This window comes from Eleginops maclovinus, chromosome 23 (assembly GCF_036324505.1).
Source record: "Eleginops maclovinus isolate JMC-PN-2008 ecotype Puerto Natales chromosome 23, JC_Emac_rtc_rv5, whole genome shotgun sequence".
Classification (NCBI taxonomy): domain Eukaryota; kingdom Metazoa; phylum Chordata; class Actinopteri; order Perciformes; family Eleginopidae; genus Eleginops; species Eleginops maclovinus.
The window spans coordinates 18,368,864-18,389,809 of record NC_086371.1 but is presented as its reverse complement, the minus strand read 5'-3'; the positions used below and the strand labels follow the sequence as shown (position 1 = coordinate 18,389,809).

The 20,946-nt window shown below is 38.0% G+C and overlaps 2 protein-coding genes across 2 annotated transcripts; one reads left to right on the top strand and one right to left on the bottom strand.

The window, feature by feature from the left end:
• Positions 1-357: 357 nt before the first annotated feature.
• syce3 (synaptonemal complex central element protein 3) lies at positions 358-1,419 on the bottom strand. Its single transcript, XM_063875996.1, has 3 exons — positions 1,332-1,419; positions 872-980; positions 358-776 (listed from the first exon to the last, which is right to left on the bottom strand). Exons 2-3 carry the CDS (start codon positions 978-980, stop codon positions 625-627), a joined length of 261 nt encoding a protein of 86 aa, XP_063732066.1. The 5' UTR covers positions 1,332-1,419; the 3' UTR covers positions 358-624.
• A 1,661-nt stretch (positions 1,420-3,080) lies between these two features.
• foxi3b (forkhead box I3b) lies at positions 3,081-5,270 on the top strand. Its single transcript, XM_063875837.1, has 2 exons — positions 3,081-3,869; positions 4,020-5,270. The coding sequence occupies exons 1-2, from the start codon at positions 3,269-3,271 to the stop codon at positions 4,571-4,573; spliced, it is 1,155 nt and encodes a 384-aa protein (XP_063731907.1). The 5' UTR covers positions 3,081-3,268; the 3' UTR covers positions 4,574-5,270.
• Positions 5,271-20,946: the final 15,676 nt, after the last annotated feature.

Sequence of the window (20,946 nt, the reverse complement as noted above, 5' to 3'; positions counted from 1 at the left end):
TTGGGGGAAAACTGTCAGACTTACATGCCAGTTGATCCATGCAGGTAGATAAGGAGTCCAGTCCTTTCAGTATGTATTCCAGATCAATGCAGGCAGTTGAGGGAGCTTGCTCTGTGTTTTTGTTATCCATCTGAAAGACAATTGCGTAAGAACGAAACCAGATGTGTGAGCTCTTAATATAAACCATACACAACATGTATATTTGAAATGTAATTCTTAATGCTGGTGTTACATCCCAACTAAAATGTAACCTAAAACGAAAGCAATAGAATACAAATTTAGGTGCCAGGCATGTTTGTCTATGTCTATGAAAAAACACAGCAGAGCTTATGTTTTTCTTTTTTTATTGTTCAATTTAACAGGATGAACACAACACTCCATCACCACCAAAACATGCAAATTGTGCAGGCCATGCAAAAATAAAACACACTCAAAGAGCTCAGTACAAGCATTAGTGAACAAAACATCCTGTTTTAGAGACAAAAAGACAGCACTATCAAACCAAATACAGCTCCTCTATAGCAACGTACATAAAACCTTACTTCAAACTTAGGCAAAGTGTTATCTTGTGAACTAAAAACTCTGATATAACATCCGAGTATGTGCTATGGTGGCGGGCTCAGGTCAAATGCTACTATCTGACTTGGGCTCTCGTCGGTCTCCACAGATAATAGCTCTGCATTCATAATATGCTGCTTCCAGTTTCTGCATAGAAGTCCCGAGCTCTGGACTGGTCCGCAGTGCCACCATGTCATAACCCATCCAGGTCAACTGCACTGCAGGTGCACAGAAAAGGTACATGAATGTTAGCTACCACAGCTCCACAACAAACGATCAATTACTGTGTCTGTAAGCGGACAAAGTAACTTACAGGAGATATCTTCCACGGCTTTTATAACTTTCTCCAAATCTTTGTTCAACTGCAAAGCTTCGTCGATGCTTTCTTGCGGAAGCTCGGGCAGCGCAGATGAATTGGCCATCTACACAATAAACGGGCATACGTTCTGTATTAGCGGTTGGTTTGTCAAACAGTGACAATAAAATCCCTCCGCAAATAAAGCTGATTTAAGCTAACACACACAAGCTGTTGCTGACGCTAGCTTGTCATGGCTGAAAATGGCTAATGTTATTTAATGGTAGCTAATGTTTTCAGAGCTAGCTAACTTACTGCCGTCCACAGTTAGGAAGGTCAAGTTAGCATAGTTAAGTTAAGTTTGACATATTTCCAACTGTCAAGAGCAACAAAGGCAACGACAAACATTAGCTTGAGTTTAATTGAGAAGTGTAAGGGTTGAAGATGTAGTAACTAGTTAATAGATTTGACAACTTACGATGGAGTGCTGATCTTCGGTAAGTTAGTTTGAACTAAAAAGGTCTCGCGCTAGCTCAAAAAAAAACGTCGCAATGCGCCTTCTCGTTTGAACAACGTGATGACGTAACTTCCCACGATTTTCGAAATTGTGTAACACAGTGGTTCTCAAACTGGGGCGCGGAGGTACTGCAAGGGAGACGCGTAAAGCTTGGTTGCGCTTTGTTATAATACAAATATAATAATATCAATATTACATTTCTCGTTTATAATTGCTACATCAAAGTTCTCTTGCACATTTTATCGAACCAAATATGTTTGGAACTTGCAATATCATTATCTCCGCTCTCTTCTGTGCGCGGCTGCTCGCTCACAGACAAGCTGCAGTCCGGTGCATTCAGATCTGCCGGGGACAGGGATCACGGAGTGTTCAAAACGTACACTGTACAAGGCTCGATGTGGACAATGCTCCTTTGACATACGTTTTTTTTGTTTTGTTTTGTTGCGTAAACAGAAGAAATCCGTCCAAACTGCTGGCCAATCAAATTCAGACGGAGAAATGCACAGCTTTCTGCCATAAATCGAAGCTCTGTTGCCCCAATTACGTGTAATGTGGGAGAAGTACTAAAGTCTGATATAAGGGTTGATTATATTTCACATCATTAATCCAAATCTGTAAAGTAACTAAATGTATTAAATAAATGTAGTGGAGTAAAAGTACACCATTTACCTCGAATTATAGTGAAGTAGAAGTTAAAAGTCGCAAAACCTGAAATGCTCAAGTGAGTACAATTATCTCAAAATTGTACTTAATTACAATACTTTAGTAAATGTCCTTAGTTCCTGCATGTATGATATGTGTGCTAGCAGCTCAGAATCCATGATATATATTAAATAAAGCAATTTTAATTAAATGTTTTAATTCATTTTATTCCAATTAGTTTAGTTTTTCCATAAACAAATAACAAAAATAACAAATAAAAATACCATTAATTTCACAGTTGTTTATGTTCTATCCATAATAACATACAAAATTATAGTTGGATCTTTGTGTGTTGTTATTATTAGCAGAGAAAATGTAAAATGTGTTGGGGCTCGAAAATATTTCCATTACCCAAGGGGGGCCTGACTGTAAAAGTTGAGAACCACTGGTGTAACACCATATCCTCTTTGTAAGTTATGTACACGTTTTGAGGTTATTGTGTATTGCTAATAAACAATAACATGCTAATGCTTTAATGATCTATACTTTTTATCATTGATGATTATTATATAATTCCACATCTTAGCCTTGGAGCAAGAGGCTATTGCTTTGTTACAATAATAGTTATCTTGCTTTGTCACACACACAATCACAATTTTCTTTTTTTATGAGTGCGTCAATCTTTAAAGTTAATATAAATATAATATAGCATTAAATACCATTTATATAAAATATAGTCACAAAGCAGTTTATTCAAGAAATACTCATTCAAATGTATAATATAAATAGGGCAAACTTTGAAGTCAATTTACATTTTCATCATGATCATCAAAGAATTACAGAGGCGTGATATTAATGTTGCAGTAGCAGCTTGAGTGGAAAAATATTTAATCGAGGGTGAAGAAAACACCCTGGCGGGACTGAACAAGCTGACAATATGAAGAAAAAAAACTGGGAGGAAGGATAGAGATCTCACCTGAGAAAAGAGCCAATCACATGAGAAAGGGGGCGTTCCAGCGAAGCAGATAAAGCAGGATTGGCAGGTGGGGAAGGGCCCACAGACAAGAATAGAGTGGGGAAGAGCCTACGACTTCGAAGTGTGGACACCATCATTTGGATCAACTCACATTCAAATACCTGCCAACTTCAAAAGGGGAAAAGGAATTCGAGAGCTGAGCAAACCGCTCCACAAAGAAAATTGGCACAGAAAGGAAAAAGATAAAAGGAGATTTAAAGAGGTGAGAATACATTTCACCATGTCTTCTTTTGAGGCCCAGGGCCAGTCTCCTCCTCGGTGTGGCCCGCAGTTCCCCAGCCTGGGTCAGGAGCCCCCTGAGCTCAGCATGTACAGTGACTGTTACTACCCTCCTCCCTCACTGCCGAGTCCTCAGCGTACCACTCCGACTTCCTACGACCTGAGCGACTACACCACCTCCTCCCCAAACCCTTACCTCTGGTTCAACGGCACCGGGATCAACACACCGCCGTACTTGGCTACAACGGGCCCGCCTGGTAACCCAGGCCCCCCCTTTGTCCCCCAGCACTACGGCATGCAGAGGCCTTACCTGGGTCCTGCTGGAGCTGGGGGCCCAGGAGGGGAGCTGAGCTGGTTCTCTCTTCCCTCACAAGAAGACCTGATGAAGCTGGTCAGACCTCCCTACTCGTACTCTGCTCTCATCGCCATGGCTATCCACGGGGCACCTGACAGGAGACTGACATTGAGCCAGATTTATCAGTACGTTGCTGACAATTTCCCCTTCTACAATAAAAGTAAAGCTGGATGGCAGAATTCAATCCGACACAACCTGTCACTCAACGACTGCTTCAAAAAAGTACCAAGAGATGAGGATGATCCAGGTAATGTTGTCTTTTTGATATTTGGAAAATGTCACCCCAACAAGGGCAGACTCATTTGTTTTATGTATCATAATGTTTTATTGGTATGTTGTATAAAGATTTTTTTTAATTCAAATCGAACCTAACCAACTCTGAATTCTTACGTCACAGGCAAGGGAAACTACTGGACACTCGACCCAAACTGCGAGAAGATGTTCGACAATGGAAACTTCCGCCGCAAAAGGAAGAGGAAGTCTGATTCCCTCTCAGGTGGAGATGGCTCAGGGGCTCCGGAGTCAGGGGACAGCGAGAGGGGAAGCCCCAAACACTCATCTGCCCTCAACATGTCTCCCACGCCAGACAGGATCCCCTCCCCTTCATCGGCGGGCCCTGCTCCTTGCCTCAGCAGCTTCTTATCCGAGATGTCTGGAGTGACAGCAGCGAATGAGGTGGGGGGTGATGGGTTAAACAGGCCACTGCAGATCAACCTACCTTTAGATGGGCCTCATAGACCTGGAACCTTTAGCAGCTACTCTCCCAATCCAGGCGGCCCAGAGTGGGGACCACAAGTGCCAGCTCCCCCTGTGCTCTCCTCTTCACCCACCCATTCCTCCCTAGGCTACACTAGCCCCATCCTCAACCAGTACAATGGGTCCAGTGGGCATTTCTACCCAACACTTGGCTCGACAGGAATCATCTATCATCGTGAGGGCACAGAAGTTTAATAAGACATTGAATGGGGGGTTGGGGGGGATGTTTGGTTTTTGGTAAAGAGGAAATGTTTCCTGTCTGGTCACTTCAGTTTGTTCGGTTGTGAAAAACACAGAGTGCGCTGACTGAGGCAGTTGAAGATCACTATACCGTGTGACACGCAGAGTAAAAAAGCTCTGATTCCCACAGAAACAGCTGAGTCAGTATCAATGGACTACAAGTGTCCCTCCCTTAAAACCGCAGTCAGCCTCTCTATCAGATCCTCAGTCAGCTTTTATTCGTTGTAAGGCAAGTCTCTATCAGATCTGACTCATTACTAACAGATCCTGGATCCTATCTGCTGACAACAGGTCATTCCACACTGCTATCTGAGATTCTTTTGATGGTATCACCAATACCATCACAGGCAGCACATTTAGAATAGTAGTTGAATTACACCATTGTCTACAAAGTGTGTGAAGGAATTAACTAAAGCTAGAATTTCTTTCATGTTTTTTTTGTAGGCCTAGTACTAAAGCCTAACATCTGATAAAGTTAGAGTCCTGGAGTCTGAAAATCTAATTTTATTTTGTAAATATGTTCATGTGTTATGTAATGTTATGCATTTTTATTGTTGGTTTGTTGGTTATTGTAAAAAAAAAAAGGTTCCTAATGTATGGTATGCTATCTATGTTGTGTTTTTGATATGAATAAAAGGAATTCTATACTTTATTTCTCACTTTATTTTTATGAAGGATGATATTTATTTAATATTAAGAAGCCATAAGATTTCTCTCAAACATCCAAACCATTCTTAAAGAAAAGAATTAAGCAAGAAAATAAGCACTCACTGACAGAAAACTGTCAGAAAAGCAATGACCAGTAGAGTAGAACCTGCATGTCGGTGAAACCCGATCTCTGTGTGATGGATTGTTAACTGATTCTACTAAACGGTGAAAATCCACATTCCCATGCTGTCCCTCTTTGCTACACTAAACACTGAACTCCCAGTCTGTCACACCATCTATACACAGATACTGCTGACTGTATGCAAGCAGCTTTATCTGTGGAGAGGGACCAACTGTTAAAAGCTGTAAAGATGCTGAGGTGTGAATTAACAGCTAAATAATCACTGTTTGTCATCATAAACAATTGTGGTCTGTGTATTAAAACTACGATGTTTCAACCCTTTACTGGAAAGGTTCAACATCACATACAGTTGGGGCTTTTAGGAAGGGAAACCAAGAATGTGTTGTGGGAATTAAGTCAAAGTTAGGAGATTTCAGCACATAGAAACAGGTGAGTGCTGTACAAAGACATTCAGGTTGCTTTCTCCTGTGAGTGATATTCATAGAAAGGTACTAAAAAGAAAAATATACATACAGCAATTTGTGGTATAAATAAAATATGCAGTAATATAAAGATGAATTTGGTATCAGAATAATGTATTTACCATGGAAGAGTTGTGTGACAGTTTAGAAAGAATACAAAGAGAAAATGAAGTATAATACAATATTTATACTGTATAAAAAACAGAAGTCAAAGTGTTCAATGAAAGACACAATAAAATAGAATACAAATATTTATATTAACATAAGAAGTTAAGAAGAGCAGTTCAAATGTGCTTAAATATTCAACAATTAATATGTACAAATGTGTAAATTACAACATATACAGTGGGGTATAAGTATTAATATTTGTATTAATGATGATTATGCTCATAATGTAGAGTGCAAAACAGTAGTAATATCAAATGTTATTAGTGCTGTCTAGTTGAATACTTACACAGGTTATACGGCAGGTTATATGGAACAGTAATATAAATGTGGGCATTAATACGGATGCACTAAATTGACAAGAAACATCAAATTGCTGATAGATTAATCTCTGTTAAAGGTCTGATACAACAAATTGTAATACACACACTAATATATTAGGTAAGTATAAATGTTTTATTCAAACACTTTATGCACATAAAGTATGTTGTTTCTGCAAAATGTTCATTTGGGCTTTACATAATCATTGACTACACTCACTGAGAACTAATATAAATTGTAAACAAATTGATAAACTGTGACTAAAATAATCATATTACCAGTTTTATTCCTGTTCTCTGGTTGTTCTGCACCCTTGTTATTAAAATAATATAAAACCTTTGATCGGTGTCAGCCTTAGGCCTTTATTTACCCCGAAACACAGGCAGCATGACAGTAATTTACACTAAACACAGGAAGAAAGAGAGAAAGAAAGACACACACACTTCCAACCCAGAACAAGTGGAATATCACATCCTGGCGCAATTGGCAAAGTGTGTAAGTGGTTGGAGGTTAGACGGTCAACCTGTCAACATTTGCATAACTGATTTTAAAACAAGGGATGAGGTTCCATTTGGATGTTTCATAAAGTTTGGTTTATTAGCTGCGTCAGACTTTAAAGCATATCTGATTTAAGCGTGTGAAATGTCCTGCCCCACACTAAGCTGTAGATCTCATTTGGAGGAACCTCACTGTGCCAAATTCATATGCAAATAGATGATCTTTTCCTGCAGATAGACAGTTTACAGAGGGGATCATGAGCTTTAAGAGAGAGACAGAGAAAAAGAAGCGGGAGATAACCAGAGAACAGGGGAGACAAAAGTACAGCAAATATTAGTATAACACTGTCCCAACATGCCACACTTGTATCCCAAATGTCTGGGCACTTTGGATAGCTGATGCAGTCAATTATTTTAGCGTGTTCAGACCTCGGCCTGGCAGTTGAAGGATGTGGCATCAAGAACTTTGGTGGCTTTTGCCTGATCCAGAATGAGCTTTTTTTTTGCCAAAATGTCTGGCTTTTGTTTCAGAGACTTCATTTACAACTGACATCACCTTTTACTGTCTTTTTCAGACAGTTTCACACTGATGCAAATTTGTAGCCGTTAATCACACCAAGAGTGGGGATGACAGGGTCAGAGGGAGATGGCAGTGTTCCAGATGAAGCTCCCCAGATAAGAAACTGAAAAACCTGAGGGATTTACCTTACTGACTTAATGAAACTAAAGTCAACTAGCTGTTATCAATTCTCGCAATACTAATGTTGGTACTTTGGAACGTTCTTTGTGTTTTTCAAGTGTATTTTTCATTTTGGACAGTAAGCCTCAAACTCAGATTACACACGTGCTAACTTGGAACAACATTCAGTTATTATACTGTTTTCCTCCTGGCAGTTCTTCACATCAGTATTTTTCCTTTCTAGTTAAAGAAAAAATCACGTAAAACCTGTAATCTGCTGATTTTTCTGCTTTATTTCCTAATAGGCAAGGGAGTTTTATTTTATAAGCATCTTTTATACAGATAATAATTAAATGTGCTGAACAGAGAAGTCAGAACTATACAAATCAAATGTTTAAGTGAAAAAAAAAAAAAAAAAATAGTCAAATAATTATAAAAAAGGAAGATTTTAATGAAATAATAAGGTATTTGACTTAAAAAATAAATATTGCATTGTAGTGCATCCAGTATCAAAACCAAAGCTATGAAGCATTGGTTCACAAGCCACTATAAATGTAATTTGGAGTACACCAGTTTCTCTATGGTGCAGGGATTCCCAACACAGCATCCATCAATCACATGTTACTGTAGCTATGGACCTTCCATGCCTCAGGCAGTAGAAGTATTGCTCAACAGAGTTATACGATTAAAATCTATAAATCCTCATCTACACCTGCTGCCCTGTTGCCTGGCTCATGTCTTCCACGCACCTGTCGAATAACGGAATGCACACACCCCCACCCTTACTGTTTATGTGTGTGTGTGTGTGTGTGTGTGTGTGTGTGTGTGTGTGTGTGTGTGTGTGTGTGTGTGTGTGTGTGTGTGTGTGTGTGTGTGTGTGTGTGTGTGTGTGTGTGTGTGTGTGTGTGTGCGTGCGTGTGTGTGTGTGTGCGTGTATGTACACGTCCTTGTCGTGCGAGTGTGTGATGTTTATAATATAAACTCAAGACAAAGAATGATTACACTGAGCTGCTGTGAGAGATGAGAGATTTGTGTGTGTAGGAACTGTCCTGATTATTGAGCCGAAACAAAGATTCCACACCTCACTGCATGGTGGATAAAGAGTGTTTAAAGTCTGAGAGCTCATAAATCTCCTCAACTTCATTCTTCACGATGCTTGACTTTGGATAACTGCTACCTGCAGAAATCTAACTGTCCTGGTACCAAGTCATCCCAAAACACACACAAGGACACACAAACGCACCTTCTGTATTTACCAAAACAGTCTCGTTCTATCGAGGCTGTTTGGTAAACGGTAGCAGGGAGAACGTCAAGCCTGGAGACATGTCGTCATGCCCAGTGCCTCAGCTCTGCATTTGCTGCTTGTGTTTAGTATAAACATCCACACACTCCAGACACACGCATACAGGTGACGAAAGAAGCCTTTATCTACATTGCCCTTTATCTCGAAGTCATTGAACAACCTTTCGCTTTTTGTGACTGTTAAAGGTCAATGAAAAACCAAGAATCCGTACAATTTCAAACACCACCGCTTGTATCCATCTGCTGATGGCAGAAAATGCTCTTACTTTGAAAATTCTCAATTTGTCCTTCAATTTTCTTTGCAATATTGGATTCCAGAAAAACATTGCCTGACAATAAAACTCTTAACATGATTGCCTTAATATGTGCAATCAACAACGTCCAGCAATCTCACTCCCGCTTAAGGGAAAATAGAAGTCCCAATTGGCCCAAGTGTGATTAACAATCTCCAATAAAAAGCATGCAAATACAGCGGTTCCTTCTTTGAAAATTAAGGTGCTTCCAGGTGTCCCAGACTCCAGAGAATAGAGCAGTGAGTGATCACCCGTTCCTAAACATGGCTTATATACACGATTTGGGGAAAAGTGAAGTTTAAAGACAAACACAGAGCGCTGTGAGTCGGTGTGTATATATGAATCATTGCTATTTCACCCTAAAATATTTTTCATGTCAACATGCAGTAAACATGGCGATATGAACAGGGCTTTGCCAGTGAGGGAGGGAGAAGGGAAGAAAGTGTCTTCCTCTATCCACTGAAGTTATCTAAGAAACTATAAGCTTTGTGTAATGTTATTCTGTCTTTCTGGATTAATAGTACACTAAGATTAAACCATATCACACTTAGCCTGATATAATGGGTTGATAAAATCCTGGAAACAGACAGCCATGGTGAAGATTTAAGGATAAAGTCCATACATTCGTTTATTTCCCGGGACAATCCAGTGATGTAGGTCGACCACTTGAGTCCAGACTAAAATAATTCAACGGATGCTTTGTATTAAAAACACAAGTCATGAAAGAACATGCTTGTAAATGATAAGTGAAAGTCTTCCTTCTGGTTATATTTTTAAGTTACTGCCTCTGAGTTCCCCGGAAAAAAACGGCAAAGCTGATAAAGGCGGAGAGGAAATGTAATATAACATGTGTAATCATTAATGCTGATGTATCTTATGTTCCTTCTTGATGAAACAAGGAATAAAAGCACTTTCTGAACATGAAGTCCATCTGAGCGCATTTGGGTCACATACAGCTGAATCCCTCAGACTTTACAAGGCTGTGTTTTAGTATGCAAGGTGGGGATTGCATCTGTTCAGTAGGCATTTATTTCCATTAGGCACCTCTGAAACCAGACCAGACAGCATGAATACAATCCAAACAGAAGACAAATTGCTTACCAGAAAACCAAACCAAAGAAAGGAAGGGAAATGAACTGCAATGGCTCAGTTTCCAGTTTGCAAATGTGGTCATTAACCTTTAAATACCAGCAATCTTACCTCAGGCACATGTCAGCATTAGAATGGCCATGCTTATTATAAAAGTATTATATTGGGAATATAGACGGGAACTAAAGCTGTATTTCTTCAACATGTAACTACTGTATATTGATGCCCAGGTGTGATATTTGCATTGTAACCTCAATTTCTTTGATGTTTGTATTGACGGTTGAGGTTTTTCATATGTGTTTTTACATTTTTTGGTTATTGTGGCACTCATAAAAACTGCTGAGTGACAGCTCTCTTCTTTCAACCTCCTCCTTTACCCCTGCAAGCATTTAGAGTGAATGTTTCAGGATTGCTGTATTTGAAACATTTTGCCTATAGTAACCAGTGGTGGAAAGTAACTTAGTACATTTAATCAGGTACTGTACTGAAGTGCAATTTTGAGAGGCTTGTACTTTACTTGGGTATTTCAATTTTCTGCTATTTTGTACTTCTACTCCAAGAAAATTCAGTGGTAAATGGTATACATTTACTTTGCATTTATTTAATAGCTTTAGTTACTTTACAGATTTTGATTAATGATTTGAATGACATTCAACACTTAAATAATACTTAAGTTACACCTGGAGTAAATTAACATCTACCTTGCTGTAAATATAAAACTAGCTGCACCTTTACCAGCTTTGATAGCAATTTAATGCATCAATAATTAAAATCAAGACATTTATGATTCTGAAATGGGCCAATCTGCATAATGATTTTACTTGTGGTACTTTTTGGTGGTATATTTTGATGCTAATTATTTTGTACTTTTACTTGAGTACTTTTTTTAATGCAGGACTTTCACTTGTAACTAGGATTCCTACAATTCTACTTTCAAATACAAGATCTGAGTACTTCTCCCACCTCTGATGCTTACTATTCCAGTTGTATATATCTGCATTCTGAATAATTATTGACTGGGCAAGCAGCACTGGGACAGCTACTCAAAAGATCGAACTGACTAAAGTGTGCCGGCTCAAGAAACGATTGACACTCCATTAAGATGTAAACACGTGGTGAAGCTCTTGATGTAGATGTCCAAACAAGCTCTGGGGAATATTGTTTCCTAAGCTCCTAGAAGCTTTTATATTTTGTGCATGGAGTACTTGCAGGGGTGGAAAAAGTATTGAGTCCCTTTACTCAAGTAAAATAACAAATACTACACTGTAAAATCTACTCAATTACAATAGTAGTAGTACTGCATTGACAATGGTACTGTTCTGAACTAATGTTGATGGCTACTAAAATAACGAAGGGAGACGTCCGTTCATTTCAGATGTTTACTAAAATAAAGAACTTAACATATTTACAGCGAGTGGTTGGCTTGAATTGTCAGCATCCTTAACAACATAAAACAATGGCCGCTGTACGACCTACAACACTGCGTATGTGACGTAACACGCACAATGTCCCATGGGTAATGAAGTCCATTTCAAGTCCATTTCCTAAGTATATCCCAATTTAAATGACCTAAAGTCCCTTTTTAATCTAATCCCATATCTGAAACATGAACTGTTATTCTTAACACTTACTTATAAATTGACTAACTTATTAAATGTTGCTTTTAACTATTCCTTTTAAATCATCTGTTCTAAATAAATTCTCTTCCTAACAAATAAATTCACAACAGGTACCTAAAGGTGATAGGGAAAATGTAAATACTATGTACTACAAGTAAAAGTAGTCATTACAGAAAAACATACATCATTAAAATATAAATATTTGAGAGAAAAAGCAACATATCTTCACATGTGAGGAGCTGGAACTGTGAAATGTTTTGATGCAAAAGAATCCTTACAATTTGCAAAATTGCTGCCAATTTCCTGTCTTTCGCTCATTGTTTTTGAGTGAGTTTATGTTGATCTATCTCAAAACATCCTATTTTAAAAGTGCTTCATTGTGGTTGTGTGTTGTGTTTATGAAAATCTGACTCTATAATGTAACTAATAAAAGTGAAGCTTCAAAGTTAATGTAGCAAAGTAAATGTTAAACAATTCCCTTTGGGTTTTAATGGAGTATAATTATAAAGTGGCACAGAAAAAAACATGCTGGTAAAGTCCAAGTACCACAAATGAGTAAATACTTGAGTAAATGTACTTTGTTCCTTTCCACCTATAAGCCTATAAGTTCCAAACTTTTATTTATAATGTAAAGTGAAAAAGGACAGCATTGCCGTCATAAAACATGTCTTACGTATTGAAATTTAAGAAGCCAAAATAAGGGAGTATGTGTCGGAGACAATAAAGCTCAGGACAGAGGGCGTCACTAACAATCATAGCTTTCAGTCTGAGGACGTTCTATTATTATCGGAGCCTGGAGGTCACCTCAGCTGGATTAGAGGAAACACCTCCTGTGTGAGTAACAGTAAACGTCCGGATAAAACATTCCATCATAACAAACCCTCATAAGCTGTGTGTTGTGACACACTGCTGTGACTCTGATGACAAAAACAAGGTTCCTGACTCCACTGGTTAGATCGCTACTGATAGGGGATTCTCAGAATAATTTGGTGTCTTTAAAAGAAAAGCAACGCTCTTCTTTGATGCTTAAAACTCAGTCACAAGAGAATAAATCGGATGCAAAGCTTGTTTGAGTCAGATGAGGAGTAGTTTTCCATATAACTCCAGATTTCATGTTGTCACTGATGATGGACATTGTTTCATACGAACGTGTTATTGTGAACATAATATGATTTATTCATTTCTCCGAAAAATGTGTTAGTTTAAGAAAGTGAACTAATATTTATTGAAATGTGGAAGAGGATGATAACATAAACATTCCTCGTAGATTCCTTTTTCAATTTTTTTAAAGAGTAAAAAAAATTTGAAATGATCATGTATTACTTTTTTAAACAATATTTGAATGATAAGATGATTTAAAAAACATATAAAACGGAAGTATAAACAATAGTGTGTGAATTCATTTTAAATTAGGACTTTTGGGAAATGTTTGATATGCATATATTTGATTTTGTTTGTCACTAGTGTATTAATTTAATGATATTTTTACAAATAATGTGTGAATATATATATATGTATATACAGTATATATATGCTTTGGTTTGTCACTATTTTTAACATCAAATACTAATTACTGTTGTATATTTCATATGTTATATGTGTATTTGAGTTGTTATGTCAAATGAACTGGAATTTGACCTCAACTGACACAACAAAGTCATATAGCATGCAACATTCATCGGAATTGTTTTTATCCTATGAGCCTACTAGAACCCTCAGGTCTTCTACTGGCCTTTAAATCATACCGAAAGTGAAAACAAAGACCCACGGTGAGGCATCTTTTTATTATTACGGCCCACAACTGTGGAACAGCCGCCCAGAAGACCTAAGGGCAGCAGAGAGCGTTCATATTTTTAAGAGCAAACTTAAAAAGACCCACCCTTTTCATGTCACTTTCAACTGAACTGTATTTTACTCTTCTGTTACTCTTCTGTTATTTATTTGTATTGTATGAATGTACAGTATGTATGCATAGATATATATAAATGTATATATTTTTTTATCGCAAAAGCTATGTGTCACACTGATTATTATTCCAGGAAGGGGGGCATAGTATTCTTTCTATTTGTGGATTGTCTATGTGTCTTTTGTGAAGCACTTTGTGTTACCACTTTGTAGGAAAGGTGCCATATAAATAAGACTTGATTTGAATTGATTTATAGTTTTACTATTAAATGCACTGGTAGATACATGTTAAACACTTGCAGTAATAGTGTTAGCTCAGTTAAGGATGTAGACATTACCAAACAGTAGCAGACAGCGAGGATATAGCACATCCAAACTTCTTATCTTTCCAAGTGTGTGGAGCAACCTGACAGAGTGTGACAAGCAGTAACAGGAATCCAATAAACATACAAAGAGTCTTTTTTATTGGTGTATACACACGGAGTGCATGCAGGTGTGTGCTTTAATACTATAGGTCATTTAATGAAGACACAAAAGCCCTTACACCTTTTTTACAAGCCCAGCTGCTTTTTATCATACTTTGCAGATCTCTGGGGGTTAGGGCGAGGATCGATGGCAAAGGAATTGCCTGTTTTGAGAATTGTGAGTATCAAGGAAGACAATCAATCCACTGGAAGACTGGACCCCTTTTATGGTGACTATTCATCAAAAGGCAGAACACTGAACAAATGCAAGGGTGGTTCATTTTATCCATGATTTACTGTGCATGATGAAGAATATATATGATCCATCCAGCATAATTTCTGCTTTTCTTGTGCTTCTATTCTGTGTATTGGTGCAGTGCCTCACTGCAGGATTGAATAATTAACTGCAACTTTTGGAGATGTAAGATCGTATTTTTTCGGTCCACTCACTGATCCGGGATGGTTAGCCTCAATAAGAATCACATAGAGCTGCATATTGTACATACGGTACCCTGCTACTAAGATCCTCACACTTTCATACTGAGTAATTTCCATATAAATAAGACACACTGGAGTGGAGGTGAAGGGATGAGAATGCAACAGAAAGAGGAGGCTGGAGGAATAGCAAGTTGGTGGAGGAGAGTGAATTATATACAAAAGTCTGATACAATGCTGGATATAGGGGGCAACAGAAACGAAAGACAAACATGAAACCAAGGGAATTTGTATTAAGAAAAAAAAAAGCCATTGAAGTGTGACCACTCAGAAAACCCCAGGGAGCACGAGGAGATCCCAAAGCAGGAATAAATGAATCTACTTTCCGCATAAAAATCTTTAAAACAGAATCGAATTTTCACAAGACGCAAATCCTGAGTAGAATGCAAGCCAATATCGTGGTTGAATAGCACGCTGACGCCCAAAAGTGGTATTTACCAAGCCTAACACTAACCTCTTTATTTGCAGCCAAAACACTGGGTACAGTATTGACATGTTGCTTATTTATATGGGCTTGGTCCGATGTAAGAACCTTCTTCTGTCATATTGAACTGGAAGTTCAAAAGACGTAAAAAAGGACAAAGAGAATTGCATATATATTATTCTTCAGAGAATACTTTGAAACACTGTCCCAAAACCTTGTACATCTTGACACAAGTCTTATAAATGTAATGAAACTACCAAAATATTTCATTTGCAGAGAGGAAATAGAGTTTGTGAAAGGAAAGAGAAAATATAGTTTCCCAATGGAAAAATCTTGACAAAAAGAGTGAGAAAATGAAACTGTCTAGGTTAATCCCTGAAAAGCTAGCACGTTGTCCACATCGGATAATGCATCAAGCATGTGACATGGAATTTACATATTCAGCACATTGATGCAGCAAGGGAAAATGAATTTGCTCAGTACATCTGAACCAATTGATTTTCATGAAAAGGGATTGTGGCCAAAAGGAGGAAGGATCCACAACAGCGGCCGTGTGAGTTTTAATGCTCATTACCCAGTAATTGGTTATGTGGTTAGAATTCCCTCTAATGTCATTACACATCAAGGAAACAACTGTGTGGTTAATCACTCTTACTGCAATGTAACTTTAATGTTTGCCCAGGCAAGGCGCAGAGCCTCAGACTTACAGTATGAACCTTCATCTTCAATCAACTGTTGCATACTAATTGGTGTGTCTTTATCCCTGTGGCAAAATCTGAAGCAATGTGTCCAGTGTGTGTGTGTGTGTGTGTGTGTGTGTGTGTGTGTGTGGATAGGACTCTACTAGACGATGCAAATGAGTTGGATCCTGCAATCGCTGCAGGAAAAATCCTTTGTTTGACAGTTTACATCAGTACAGCGAACCTTTGTTGACAGTCCTCTCATGCAAACACACAGTCTCACTCAAAGAAAGTGAAAACTTAACTTGGCCTATCATTCACAATTCCTCCAATTAAAAACAATTACTTTCAGTTTGAATAGCAGTTTGCACACTTCAGACAAGACAAAGTATTTAATTAAACTGACAATCTGCCAAATGTACTGTTGAACCTGTGCTTGCCAGCAGTCCAGAGAAACCAACACTGAGTGTCTTCCAACTCTCTTTCAACGCTTGCATTGTGTTTAAAGCCAGTAACAAAAGGCAGCCGTTGCAGAAAACATTTTCTGTCTCCTTTGTAGAAAAAAAATGATTTCATTGGGCGCCACATGCAACAACCCAGAAATGATCATTAACTGTCAGTTGGAGGTACCACTTATAAAATGACATCAAGCTATTATCTTTTCCAACAGCTGTATGTTGTGAGTGGCTAGATTGAAACTCAAATGACGTCATCAGATATGTTTGCAAATGAACTTGTAATTTGCCCCTGTTATCAGTCTCTATGTCAGGCTAACCAGTGGCAGCAGCCTTCATTTTAATAGACATATATGAGAGAAATTTTGATTAGTATTGATTTGAGTGAATAAATAAAAAGAGAATGCCCTGATACAACAGAAACATTGTTGTTGCTAGTTCATCTTTTCAATCTTTTTCCCCAAAAACAACAAAAAACTCTTGTAAGTAAGTTATTAAAAATCTTAAGAATAATGTTTACACTGTATTTAACATTTGGTTGAAACAAAATCAAACAGCAAAAAAATCTGAGTTAGGTAGTCTACGTATTTAAAAAAAAAAGAAATCGCACACAGATAGAATACAGGGACCTGATTGTTCTTCACAAGACTCTTGGCCTGTCATAGCTGAAAGGATGAAGGTGACAAGGGAACAAATTCCCTGTCCAGCTCTCCTTCCTCCTGTGGAATTCAATAAGATGCTAGCCTAGGTCCAGACGATAATTACTACTGACAGTGCACTCATCTGAATCTCAAGTTGAAGGCAAAAGGGACAAGTCTTGCTCCGGGGGAAACCTGGACTATTCTGGACGGAGACACCATGGGTCAGTAGACTGAATGTATAAAAAGGTAACAATTGCCATTATAAACTAGATACAGCCACAAAAAAAACCCTGAAGAAAAAAGGGAATCAATGATGACAGTCATAACATAATTAACAAACAGGTATTATAATAACAAGCAGACATAAACACCATTATTACACCAGTTGTAACCCTAACCCTAACCCTAACAACTTCAGTCTTCTCATTTAACCCCCAGAAAGTAAGAAAATAAGCCAATAGTCGAAAACCATTTTCAAGGTTTCAAGGTTTCAAGGTTTTATTGGTCATATTCACAGCATATACAACGTATATGTTGGCAATGAACATCTTATGTCCCATGCTCCTCCAACAACTCAACATACATGGTGCAAATAAGATAAATAAAATTGTGCAAAAAGAGAGAAGAATATTTACAATAACAACAATAAAGATTTGAGGATGTGAAATGTATACATATGTGGAATACATTGAAAGTATTTAAATACTTTACACTGTTGAATGAGGAGGTATGGACATTTGATTGACCTTTTGAGAGGGTTGTCTCATTGGATTGCATAGCAATGTTGGGGAAAAGGACAGATGCAGGTAATAAAGCTAGTTAGAGGACCACAATGATGTGAACAAATTAAAAAAGAAAAGAAAATAGAAGTTTGACCATGGCAGTCATAGGAAACCGATTGGTGTTAATGACCAAGAATGCCCATCATGGGACTGTATATCTATGATATCAGCGTCTTGTGTTTTCCTGGTTTAATATCCTCCTTACCAGACTTTCAAAGGATCCTTAGCAATGTTTTCCCCTTGGTCAATAGCCTATGTTGAAACCACCCACAGCTTTAGCCTACGATAGTTTTACTGCTCCAAACTTACATCCTCAAAGTTGTGGTCAAAACTGTTTTATATTGTCTTTATGGATAGCTTACCAATAGCTGAACCCTTTTTCACCATTCAAACCACATTCGAAACATCAAACTCCTTTCATTTGTTTGCATTTAAACTACAAAGAAAGCCCCTACCAATCTCTCACTATGTTAGTAATATCAAAATATATAAGGACTGTGGAACATACAGTACATGAATGAAACCCCATGGCAAAACAAAACGGAAATGTTTTCTTTTTGCAAACTGTAATTGGTGCTGAAATGCATTCCCAAGTTGTTGGCTAGTTTGAAAACTGAGGGGAATATCTAATCCCCCAGCTAGTGGAAGGTAAAAATTGAATTTCTGATATGATAGGAAACCTTTTCTTAGATATGTATGTATCCTGTTCCGAGAGAGAAGCTTGCAGTTTTCTCTGCAGCTGAAAGCTCTAATAGGAACTTGAAAGGACCTGAGGGCAGACAAGGCAAGAGAAACATAGCAAGGAGAATGTGGCTCATATGTTTTTACTTACCCTGAACATGCACTTGGCTTAAATAAGTCCAGTTTGTATTACTGTAATGCAGTGTAAACTCCATATTATAGTATCAACACAAAAGTGGCCTATTACACAATGTGTAAATTAGTCCCTGAGGATAAAGTGTTCAGTGCTAGTTTGATAAAGGACATGATTGGATGCAGATGGGGTAATGGGGTGTTATTATTTTGAGACTAAGATTAACAGTCTGTTCACATCATGCAAATTTTCTGAGCCCTACCAGCTATATCTAGATCAAAGAGTCAATGAATAACTTACTTACTCTGGATAGATGAATGCACTCCACAGTTTGCCTTTTTTGAAGATAATTATCATTCGCTATACCACCAAAAGCATGTTTTTTTTGTTTCTCGACAGTACTTCAGCCTTGAGGTTTGTAATATTTGGAGGACCCAAAGGTTTAATACTTGAATAAACCTGCTGGTCATTTGAAATTGCAGATGGCATTAGACAGAAAAACAAGATGTTAACATCGAGGGAGTAAGCTGCTTATTTCTCGCAGGATTATTCTATTTTCACCCCCTTTGGGTTTGGGCACAGCACCCAAAGTCCTCATGGGAAAACTGAGAAGCAGCTGCTCTTTTAGGGAATCCACATGGATAGTAGTGTGGCTCTCTCTGCCAAAACAGATGTCCCAATATATTTACATTTTGATATTTTATTCTCTTTGGAGCTTTGGCTCTCTGTGAATACCAAACTCTTCAGTGAATTTTCAATGCTATTAATTAAACAGTGCACGATTAGCTGAGAAAACATTAGGTGACCTTTCAATAATTAATTCAGAGACTGGGCTCTGGTATTTGTTCTCTGTGGATCAGAGGATTAACTTTTGCAACAGACACCTTAACCTGTATCCTTTGTCAAGTGATGAGAGTTTAACTTACTTATATTATTACTAATGATGTTGGATTTGAAAAAATAATCAACTGAATATGTTTACATTACATTCTGCTTTTGGTAGCAGGTTCATCTAGGTTGTTTTGTAAGAGGAAATCCTTTAAAATACTTTAAATTATACCTTTAGACAAACTCTTATTTAATCGGGACATGTCACATAACTACTTCTTATATCACAAACCAGTCCACAAACAGAAATCAGTTATAAGGGTAATAAAAGTATTGTATTGATTCATTGATTAAATAATGTGATAAATTACAGACAATGCTAGTTTTAGTGTTTCTCTATTAATGTGGATTAATCAGTTCAAACCACGAGGGAACATCTGGAGCAGACTATTTGTTTGTTGTTCCTAATCCCCTTAGGGTTTGTACTTTTAATAAGGTATGTCCCTGAAGCACCACGTGCGGTTGTGTTTATTAGACCTGCAGGTGGATTTCTGCTCCCAGTCCCAAACAGAATGTTGTGGCATGCTCTGTGAACATTGTCTTCAAAGCTTTTTAATTATACTGTTGTGAATATGTTGTTCTTGAGGGACAGGGATACTAATGTCATACATTTGATAATCTGCAGGGATGGGAGAAAAAAGTATTCAGTAAAACTTTGACTACATAGACATGAAAAGAGGAATGATGTGGAAGTATAGGGGACTATAATAAAAACTTTAAACTCTACATTTCTATAGTGGGGAAGAAAGAAAGGATTGAAACCAGTTAATACTCAGGGATCAACAAGTGGTATGACAGGAGAAATGCAGAGAAAAGATAAAAGTGCCTTAAGAGAGGGCACTGGCCAGCAGAGCCTGAGAGAGTAGACCCTTTGGGAAAACTAGGAGTAAACAGCAATGTTAAATTGAAATTTCATGTCCACTTTTTTCTGAAACAACTGAAAACACTATATCCACTTCTAGTGGAAACAAATTGATGGGGTGACCTGGCAGTCACCTAAGAGTAATGACTAGCCTCGCCGATGGGCAAATGGTCTACGTCATAATAAGTCATACATGTTCCTCCTGGACATGGCAGCCGTCACAGTCGTTTTTGGAGAGATGTATCACCGTCTGTCTAATGAGGAGTCCCTTGACATTTCCATTTGTCACATGACAGCAAATCACTGGGCCAATGCTTGGGCCATTGTGACAATTTCATTTTCTGGTGCCACTGTGGAATTGAACTTAACTTGAAACACGGTGTCGTAGAAATGGTTATTCATTGTGAGAGAGGGACAGAGAAAGATTAAGACAGGGAAATAGAAATCAGATTGAAGCAGAGAGACGAAAAAAGATTTAGAGAAAGTTGGTTATGCAACACGGATTGATGGGAATGAAACCAATGTGCAGCATAATGCGTTGTTGGCTGAACACATTGGATTTCTTAGGAGAAATTGAATTAACGGATTGATTGGAGAGTAGGTCAACAACTGGTTGCTTTAGATGAGAGTAGTTGTAGGAGGAGCAAGGACGAGAGCGACTCACAACTAGAAGGTCCACTTGCTGTGGGGAGTAGTAAACCA